The sequence below is a fragment of a genome, unplaced genomic scaffold, assembly GCF_019419815.1.
Source record: "Pyrus x bretschneideri cultivar Hongxiangsu unplaced genomic scaffold, Pyrus_bretschneideri_v1 Contig8, whole genome shotgun sequence".
Classification (NCBI taxonomy): Eukaryota; Viridiplantae; Streptophyta; class Magnoliopsida; order Rosales; family Rosaceae; genus Pyrus; species Pyrus x bretschneideri.
The window spans coordinates 5,688,586-5,699,061 of record NW_025999820.1 but is presented as its reverse complement, the minus strand read 5'-3'; the positions used below and the strand labels follow the sequence as shown (position 1 = coordinate 5,699,061).

The 10,476-nt window shown below is 33.2% G+C and overlaps 1 protein-coding gene across 2 annotated transcripts; it reads left to right on the top strand.

Moving 5' to 3' along the window:
* The first annotated feature begins 6,395 nt into the window (after window positions 1–6,395).
* LOC103956306 (probable disease resistance protein At5g66900) lies at window positions 6,396–10,405 on the top strand. Of its 2 annotated transcripts, none has more exons than XM_009368277.3 (6): window positions 6,396–6,602; window positions 7,007–7,661; window positions 7,776–8,179; window positions 8,477–8,832; window positions 8,983–9,194; window positions 9,345–10,405. In XM_009368277.3, exons 2-6 carry the CDS (start codon window positions 7,016–7,018, stop codon window positions 10,184–10,186), a joined length of 2,460 nt encoding a protein of 819 aa, XP_009366552.2. In that variant the 5' UTR covers window positions 6,396–6,602; window positions 7,007–7,015; the 3' UTR covers window positions 10,187–10,405. The 2 variants fall into 2 exon arrangements, with proteins under 2 accessions (XP_009366552.2, XP_048431269.1); XM_048575312.1 differs by lacking the exon at window positions 6,396–6,602 and adding an exon at window positions 6,605–6,744.
* The last annotated feature ends 71 nt before the right edge of the window (window positions 10,406–10,476 follow it).

The window sequence follows — 10,476 nt, the reverse complement described above, 5'->3', positions numbered from 1 at the left end:
AAAGAATGGTTAAATATTAATCATGTATTGCTCATTGGTCCAAAACTTTCGTTTGTTTTTAGGGGTGGGTTAAAAAACCGAAAGCCGAAAAAAAAAGAACTGAACACTGAAACCTAAAAACCGAAAACAAAAAAAAAAATCGAACTTGAAAAGGAAAAACCAAACCGAACCAAACTTGATCGGTTTCGGTTTTGGAGGTTTGGAAACCGAATCGAAACGAACCAAACCGAATCCTTTTACACTTTATGAATGTATGCCCATGATGTTTCTTTTTTGAAATTTTGTTGCCAAGTTTGAAACTAGGCCTAGGGTAAAGAAGCATACTTGGTTCAATTAGGAAAGATATTTCATTGGTTATAGAAGAAAGTTTTGGAAGGTTTTGGAACTTAGAAGAGCGTTTCTATTTGTTTGCTTTTGGAATGGATACAGTGATCATTTTTCTTTGCAATTGAGGTTGGTGATAGAATATGATTGATAAATATGATCTTATATACGTGCAACTACCTTCCCACTTTCCCCATTTTCTTATTATTAGTCTACCAATGCAAGCCTATTTTCTAAAGTCCATGTTAAAAAAAAAAAAAAAATCAACTTTTATAAAATAAAAAAAACCAAAACCAAACCGAAAAAAAAAACTGAACAGAAAAAAATCAAAAAAGAATTGAACCGAAGTTTCGGTTTGGTTTCGGTTTTGGGCAAAAACCGAATCCACCCCTATTTGTCTTTATGCTTTGTTGCCTTTCAAAACTTACCTTTGGTTTGTAAATTTTATTTAGAAAATTTGGTCTCCCCAACATTTTTCACAAATTAATTGGATAAGAAACAATGTTTTCTGAGAAAAATACAAATCTGGTCCGCCTCTACCTGCAAGTTTCCTGGTTAATTTCCAAGTCTCCTTCCGCAGTCAATCAGTTATTGCTCAAGTCAATGTGCTTCAATAGTAACTAGTAAGTACTTATGCTAAAACCCAGGCAACTTGGAGAAGAAAATCTATTTTTGTTAATCCCATCTTGCATGATCACCAACAACGTAGGACTTAACGTTTTCCATTTTACTTTAGAGCAAAATACACAAATAGCATAATAGCACAACGGAAATAACACACATAAAAATCAATTAGAGTATGCGAATACTTAAAAAACCGAATTGGCTTTGTAAGATTATTTCTAACCCTTAGGTTAAAACCTAAATTTTTACCCCAGAATATTTAGGTTTTAACCCAAAAACAATTTTTCTGCTCCAACTCTTATGAATTAAATTTTTAGCCTGAGATTAGTAAAAAATGAATTTTGGATTTTTTTTTCTTAAAGTAACTGATTAAAAAAAAAATTATGTAGACTATCCTAATTTAATTTTATAAACATTTTAACCTAAAATATTTAGATTCCGATAAATATTGATTCCGATAAATATTGAAAATCATTAAACTGACACCATGAAACTCATGGAACAAAAGAATATGAAACAAATAAAAGAATTTTTTTTTAAAATACTTTAGCCGTTGGATTTAAATTTGGACTGTTAGATATTCTTCTTCTTTATTTTTTTTTTTTACCGTTGGATTTGATCATATTAGATTTTAGCCTTTGGATTCAATGAATATATAAGTATAAAACTAAAAAAACAAATATATGGAATCCACTAACCCAAGGTGAATCCTGGCCTAAATTTGCTCTAGAAATGGGTTTGGGTTAAAACTCATATTTGCCCCAAGGGTTGAAGCAAGTTGGGGGAGGTTTAGAACCTAAAATTTGAGTTTTACTTCAAAGGTTAGAGTAGGTCTAATGAGTAGGGCACAAAGAAATTTCACAGCTAAAAATCAATAAAAGGGTGAAAAATAGGTAAATGATGAGGTTCTTCTCTGTAATTGAGAGATAGCTGATATTTTCAATAAAAAAAGAGAGTTGATTTTTTAGTAAACAACACTGAATTTTTTGCGTTTATTCTATGGGAACATAAGGGAATTATACTATAGTCTTCTCACATAAAATTCTTAGCTCTATCATTTTTTCGTTAACCTATAATTCACGCAAACGAGATTAATTAGTTCTTCAGTGGATTTATGATGCATGTAAATGAGATAAATTCATATGTGCATTAAACATATAGAGCTCATGTATGTAGGGAAGCATATAATTTCCTTATGTTTTCATAGCATATGCACCCAAAAAATTTATGTGTATAAGTATATTTTTCATCATCTAGTATACCGAAAAGAAATAAGAAAGTAGCATCTTCACAATAAATTCTCTTAAATAACTTACATTATGCTAATGAATTCACTCGCAACAAAATTTGCACTAAAGAAAATCATGTTGCACTGCTCTCTAATAAAATAAAGGTAATGTTATCCATAGATCCATTTTTACTTTTTAGTTCTTACTCTCTCAATTTTCAGCTATTGGATCAAATGAATTGAATAAAATCAATGACTAAAATTTGACAAGAGTGTGTGGAAGCAAACAACAAATGTGTGGATATCACTATTCTAAAATAACAAGGTCAAAAGGAAGACAAGGTGACTTTCTTTTAGAGCTAATACAATTCTTTTAGAAAGATATTTGATTGCATGAACAATAAAGTCCTTGTACAATTTAAATTAAAAACTCATGGAAAATTATTTTCTTAAGAAAAGAAAATTATACTTACATGACATGAAAAAGTTTATTAATCAACACTGAAGTTTTTATGCATATTCTACGAAAAAATAAAGAAATTATACTATAGTTTCCTCAAGAGAAATTTCAACTCTATCATTTTTCGTGAACTTGTGATACACGCTAAAATGAAATGAATTCTTTAATGATGAATATTTGATACACGTAAATGAGACATATTCCTAAGTGTATTGAAAATGATGAAGCTCATGTGGTAGGCCAGAATACAATTTCCTTGTGTTTTCATAGCAATTCTCCAAAAAAAATTGTTGATTTTTTTTTAATGTATATAAATATAATATCTTCTCATCTTCTGGTTTTGTGCATATTCAACAAAACCAAAAATAAAAATAACTTGCATTAAGCCTATGAATTCTTTTCTTTTAAAAATGTAGAAAATTGGTGGTAAGCCACGGTTATCCACCTCTTCCGGGGGTTGGAAAGACTCATAGAGGCATTTCAGCCTCTCCCTAACCACAATTAAGCAATTCATTCACAATAAAATAAAAAACACTTTGTGTGATAAATGTAGACGTATTTCATATATTCTACGAAAATATAAGAAAATTATACTATGGTCTCCTAGCTCACAAGAAATTTCAAGTTCTGTCATTTCTAGTTAACTCGTTATTCATGCAAACATGTTTAATTTATCAATGGACATATGATGCACATAAATGAGATTAATTCATGAGTGCATAGACAGCGGCGAAGCCAGAAATCCATGCTAAGAGGGGCCTTTAAGCTAATGAAAGAAATTAGAAAAAAAATTTAGTAATATCATGGAAAATGTTAATCAAACAAGAGTGATGGAGCTTTAAAATTTGTGTGAAAAAATTAGTATTGAGAGAAGTCATTGTAAATAGAACTTGTGTTCACATCTTAATCAACATTGATAATAACGTTATAACTAGCTCAAACTAAACTATTATTATGAGATTTTTTTTTTTAATATTATTGATCTTCCTCTCGAATGTATATACCTTGTTTTATATAAACTGAAAAAAAAAAAAAAGGAATTAGTTTAAAAGAAATCAAAATGTTGGCAGAAGAGTACTTATATATGGTAAACTTTATTTTAGGTGGGGGTTTAAAAAGCCATAAGGTAATTTTCCACCCGCATCTGTTGACCCCAGGACCTCATGATAGGTCTAAAATCTGATCTACCAATACACACTACATTCTCATTCTTGCAAAAATCAGTACACAATTAATATAAGTTTAAATTCCAGGACGGGCCCTGGACTACCCTAGTCTCCTTGTGGTTCCGCCCTGCATAGAGCATGACAACCCATGTGAGTAGAGAAGCATATCATTTCCTTATGTTGTCATAGCATGTGCTGAAAAAATTAATATGTATTTAAGTATAGTTTCTCATCAATGGCTAATATAACACCTAATCTAACAAATTGTTTGACCAAAAAAAAAAAGGTATAGTTTCTCATCTTCTAGCATACCAGCAAACCTATAGTAGCATCTTCAAAATAAACTCTCTAACTTACACTAGGCCTACGAATTCACTCACAACAAAATATTTTCTCCCTCAAACAGAGAGAAATTGTGTTAATTTTTTAAAATTTAACCATAACGTTTCTCCCTTAAAAATATAGGTATTTTTTTTTTTTTTATCTTCTACTATAAATTTTGTGCATATTTCACCAAACCAAAAAGAAACCAAATAGTAATCTTCAAAAGTTTAACCATACGTGTATATGTTTTCTCATGTATACTTTGACCCAGCACCCATATTTTTTTTTCGGTTCTATAAAGTATACTTTCTCCCAAGTTTTGGTCTAGCTAAAAAAAAATGATCAACTCTCAAAAACTAAAACACCGTACATAATAATTAACTGAAATATATTGAATTAGCTAAAGGTCGTTGCTTGTTCGTTCAACTTTTTGTTTTCTCTTTAACATTTCTTCGAAGTTAGGAAATATTCTTTGTCAACTTTCTTGGCCCACTACCCCTTCAATACGCCTTCATAAATATAATTTGTTGTCGTCGTTGTCGTTAGAACCGCACCATCCAATACACTTTCATTTACTTTACCCCACCGTCTGCGCTGCCTCAGATTCCAGGACGTTTCCAAGAAACGATATTGTAGAATGGTTGAATATTTTGTCAATGCATGATTTTTGTTTATGCATTTTAATTCATATGCAAAAATAAAACTCTGTCACTTAGTATTATGATATAATAGTATTCATCTTTACTTGTTAGTGAGAGGTTTTAAGTTCGATTCTCATCAAAGACGAATTTGACCCATATTATTGCTAGCTCATTGTGAGGCTCAACCCATCCTTTTCCATTTAGTGTAAGAAATATCATTTGTTCAAAAAAAAAAAAAACCCACGGATAAAGGAGTAGGATCCTGTTCCTTCCTATTCTTATCTCCTTGCTCCCCATCCTCTCACATATTATTTTTTGTCGTATTGTCTTTATAAAAAAATGAATATAAGATATTGACATAGTTTAATCCTAACTGTTTAAGTAGGAGAGGGGGGAAATGAGAGAGATTAAAAGTGGAAAGAATCATCCTTCATGAATAAAAAAGGGAAGAAAGCATAAAACTTTTGGTCTAATCAAGATATGCCAATTTTGTAGATTCACAAATAAAAAACCCACAAATCTGATCCTACCATCCTAAATTCTCGGAAAATGATCATCGCCAAATTTTTTTTCTTGGGATTCGGAAGATTTCATCATCGTGTCCGTTTATCGTACATCGTAATCAATTTTCGTTAAGTACTATTTATATTTAATTTTAAATTTTAAATTTTAAATAAATTATGACCGCACGTGTACGATGAAAGGACACGATCACGAAATCTTTCGAATTCCTAGGAAAATGATCCTTTTCCTAAACTCTCTACCAAAAGACATATATGTCACTTTATAATAGGGATGTTGATGTTGTTGAATCATTAAAAGAATGAAAAACATGGAGTCTTGCATAATATGAAGCTTTTGAAATATGGATTTCGTGTTTTATTTATTAAAAATAATTTTTCTCAATCGACTTACTTGTATTAATTGGTTAGGATTTTGTCCTAAAACAAAGGGTGAGAGGGATTTTGAGAATTAGGAAGATAAATAATATGATAAAAGTGATTTAAGGTATATTTAAAAATCTTTTATTTTTAAAAGAAAAAACCTTATAAGATCGAAAATGTCGTTGCATAGTAAGGTATATAAGTATAAATCTATTTTTTTTTTCTTTTAAACCCTATAAGATAGAAATTGTCAATATTATATTTTAATGTGATATCTATTCAATAGGGGTGTGCTATTCACACATCCCATTTCACTTCTTACATATCTCTTATTAATTTTTATCAGTTGATTTTCTTCAATTCATCAGATCCGACTGTCAAAAATTAGAAGCGTGTATGAAAAGTAAAATGAAGTGTGTGAATATCACACCCCTATTCAATATTACCCGGGTTATAATAAAAGGAAAACTAATGAAAATAGCTTGAAAACTTTGAGTTTTAACGATAAGAACAAAATAAAGGGTAAAATAAATAGTACCAAAATTAATTTTTTTAGTGTAAAAATATAAATTTTTATTAAAATAAGCAGTACTAAAAACTTTTAACGTAGTTAAAGTTGCTGTAATAAAAAAGCCTGGAAGGAATGTCTAATTCGTTAATTGCTGATTGGTTCAAAACTTCCGTTTGTCTATATGCTTTTGTCGCCGAAACTTACCTTCACAATTTAATTGGATATAAGAAAAGATGTTTTCTAAGAAAAGTCGAATTCTGATTGGCCTCTACCTGCGATATGGTTGCAGGTTGTTCGATTATCTCATTCACTCTCACCTTGAAGTTTCCCAGACATGTTGATGCAGTTTCCTGGTTAATTTCCAAGTCTCCCTCCACAGTCAATCAGTTATTGCTGAAGTTAACGCGCTTCAACTCCGAAATTTCTATCGAGCTTCAATAGTAAGTATTTCTATAAAAGCCAGAGAGTTTGGAGAAGAAAATATACTTTTGTTTATCCTATCTTCCATGATCACCAACAACATAAAAGAAAATCGACTTTGTGTTGCTTGTTTTCTGAATCTCTTTGTTTTGGGTTCCAAATGTAAGAGTGTCTCACTTTTCCACAGTTTCTAATCCGTTATTGTTTTGGGAAAGTAGCAAATGGTCTGAAATCAAATCTCATATTCCCAATTCTGAACTTGTCAAAATCAAATATCGACGATATACTGAAGAACTGATCATTCAGCTATTGGGTGAAAAATGATCATTTCTGCCAATTTCCCTGTTATTTTTCTGTTGTCGTAAATTTTAGAATGAAACTTTTGTAAGTTTTTCTGATTTTGGTGTTGGTTTTTGTTGTTAAGAATCAAGGAATGGGTGGAGCAGATGACCTTTTCGGAGGGGCTGGTCTCGGAACACTATTCAATGCGCTGTATGAGGGCCTCGAGGAGGTGATCGCCAAGAATCTAGTGTTTAAGCCCCTACTCAAAAACATCAAATTCAGGTTAGACTCTTTGGAACCATTGTTGAAAGATATAGAAGAATCCAACAAGAAATTGGATCTTCCGGTTGTGGAACTGAAAAACTTAAAAGCGCATTTGGAGAAGGGCATAGAGCTCCTTCGAAAGTGCAAAAAGATTCGATGGTGGATCGTATACAAAAGGTACAAATACGCCAATAAGCTGATTGGATGGGATAAATCTCTTCAACGATTTCTGGAAATACTAAACGTTCAGGGAATAAGGGATGTGAAGGACACCACAGTTTCGGTGAAGAATATAGAGAAGCTGGTCAGCAGAATTGAATCGAATATGGGGATACCAAGACAAACCGACAGTGAAGCTTGGTGTGCAGTACCTGAACTTCCCCCGCTAGTGGTTGGATTGGATTTTCCTCTGAAGGAATTGAAGAGGAAGCTTCTGAAGGACGAAAATGTTTCAATGGTTGTGCTGACTGCTCCCGGAGGATGTGGAAAAACCACTTTGGCTACAAAGTTTTGTCAAGACAAGGATGTCAAAGGTATCATATATTATGAGTTAGCTCTCGGAATTGTTTATATTTTTTGTCTTTGTACAATTATGGCAGATTTAAATGATACCTCAATGACTGATTCATTATGTTTTCATTGGATAGATACATTCAAGGATAATATCTTCTTCGTCACGGTTTCAAAAAAGCCTAAATTGGAAAATATTGTTCAAGATTTATATCAACGCAAGGGTTTACCGGCACCTACTTTCCAAAACGAAGGCAGTGTAGTGACGTTGCTGCAACGTTTTCTGAAGGAAGAAGGGCAGAATCCTTTACTGATTGTCCTGGATGATGTTTGGTCTGGATCAGAATCCCTTGTGGAGAAGTTTGATGAATTCAAAACGGAAAATTACAAGTTTTTGGTGACATCTAGGTCTGAATTTCGGGGATATGGTTCCCCTTATTATTTGCAATCATTGGATCATGACAATGCGATGAAACTTTTTCATCATTCAGCATCCCTTGGAGATAAGAGCTCTCATATTCCAAAAGATCTTCCAGAAAAGGTACTTTTTAGTTGAAATGCACAACATGTATAGTGAAAAATTAGTTGACTTGGTTTTGAAAATTATGAACAAATTATGTTCACTTTACTCAAAGCATCCACAATCGAGTGAATGAACACATCCATTTACCATATAAACCTGTGAGTACTCATGCATCTAAGCATACTTACTTGTGGACTAAAACTAAAATTAGAATACTGTATATAGTTATTTAACCATTTTCTCATCTTAGTAACTTGAATTTTGGCTCTGCAACTTAAAAGGTAGTTAACTTTGTTCTGGAAAATTATCCTGCAGATAGTTGAGCGTTGCAAGGGATTTCCACTTGCTATTACAGTGGTGGGGAGATCGCTTTGCGGGGAGCCTATTGAGATATGGCAAAAAAGAGAACTTGAATGGTCTAAAGGATTTTCTATTCTTGATTCAGAGACTGAATTGCTGCTCTGCCTTGAAAGAAGCTTGGATGCCGTTGATAAAGAAATCATCAAGGAATGTTTCTTAGACTTAGGTTCATTTCCTGAAGACCAAAGAATCCCTGCTGCTGCCCTCATTGATATCTGGGCAGAGTTATATGATGTGGATACAGATATAGAGTGCATTGCAAACCTCTACGAGCTAACCAAACGAAGTCTAGCTAATCTTGTTGTTACAAGGTATAGAGTGCATACTTTCTTTTCTCTTGTACGATATTTTCGCTCAATTTTCCCCTTTGTATTCACGACTTGTTGATGTTGATAACTTGTTATTGCAATATGTTGGTTGAAGAAATCTCTTCTAAGAAAATTAGTTTTGATCATCACCAGGAAGGACAAGACGGAGGGGGACTGGTACTATAGTGAGCACTTTGTTACCCAGCATGATGTTCTTAGGGAGCTGGCTATCTACAACTCAAAAACAGGACCGGTAGAACATAGAAAAAGACTGATTATTGACATATGTGGAGACAATCTTCCAAAATGGTGGAGAGAACAGAAGCATCAGCCGATGAAGGCCCGCTTATTATCCATAACAACTGGTTGTTCCATCGCACCCTTTCTCTTTAGCAATTATGTAGACGCACACAAATAAATAGTCATTCTTACACATGCACGCCCGTGCGTATTTAGTCTTTATAGTACTTTCATTTTAGTTTCTCCTCCCGACACTCACAGTTGTTACTTTGCAGATGAAGGGTTTTCTACAAAATGGCACGACATGCAAATGCCAGAAGTTGAGGTTTTAGTGTTGAATTTCCAGACAAAGAACTATGCCTTACCTAACTCCGTGGTGAACATGGATGAATTGAAGGCTGTGATAGTCACAAATTATGGTTTCTTACCTGCTGAATTGAGTAACTTTCAACTTTTGAGTTCATTACCAAATCTTAAGAGAATCAGATTAGAACGCATCTCAATTCCTTCCATAACCAAGAATCCCATACATTTGGCGGGTCTGAAGAAGATATCCTTGTTCATGTGTAACATCGGTCAAGCATTCAACAACTGTGCCATCTCAATCTCATCAGCATTCCCGAATCTAGAGGAAATGAACATCGACTATTGCAGTGATTTAATTGAATTGCCCTCCGAGGTTTGTGATCTTATTAAATTACAGAAGCTCAGTGTCACTAACTGTCATAAGCTATCTGCCTTGCCTGAAGGGATTGGAAATTTGGAAAATTTAGAAATGTTGAGGCTAAGATCCTGCACAGAACTGTCGAAGCTTCCAACCTCGATTAAGTACCTTGGAAAGGTAAACTTTCTTGACATATCTGATTGCTTCAGCATCAAGGTGTTGCCCGAAGACATTGGTGAAATGAGTAGTTTAAGAAAGATCAACATGAGACAATGCTCGAGGTTGCAAGAGCTGCCTCCATCAGTCCTGGGTCTTGAGCAGTTAGAGGAAGTGGTCTGTGATGAAGAAACAAAATATTTATGGGAACCCTTCTCGTTGTATCTCAAGAACGTAAGGATAATTGTGGCCAAAGAGAATATGAACCTAAATTGGCTCCACAAGACTCAGTTCTGATGTGTTTCCTCAGTGAACGTTGCTCTTCAACCTCTGTGTTGGTTTGTGTTTTTAATGAAACTTTTAAACTCTACTGTAACATGTAAGAATATGATCATGACCATAAGTCCTAAGGCCTGCTGTTTGTTTCAGATTCGTATAGAAAAGTCCCAATGTAAAGAGATGTACTTAATCCTTATTTGTGAAGGATTGAATAAAGTATGAAAACTGGTTTTAACACTTTGTATACAATAAGGTAATTTATTCAGTATTGAATAAGTATTCCAATAGGAGAATTACATGGATTGATT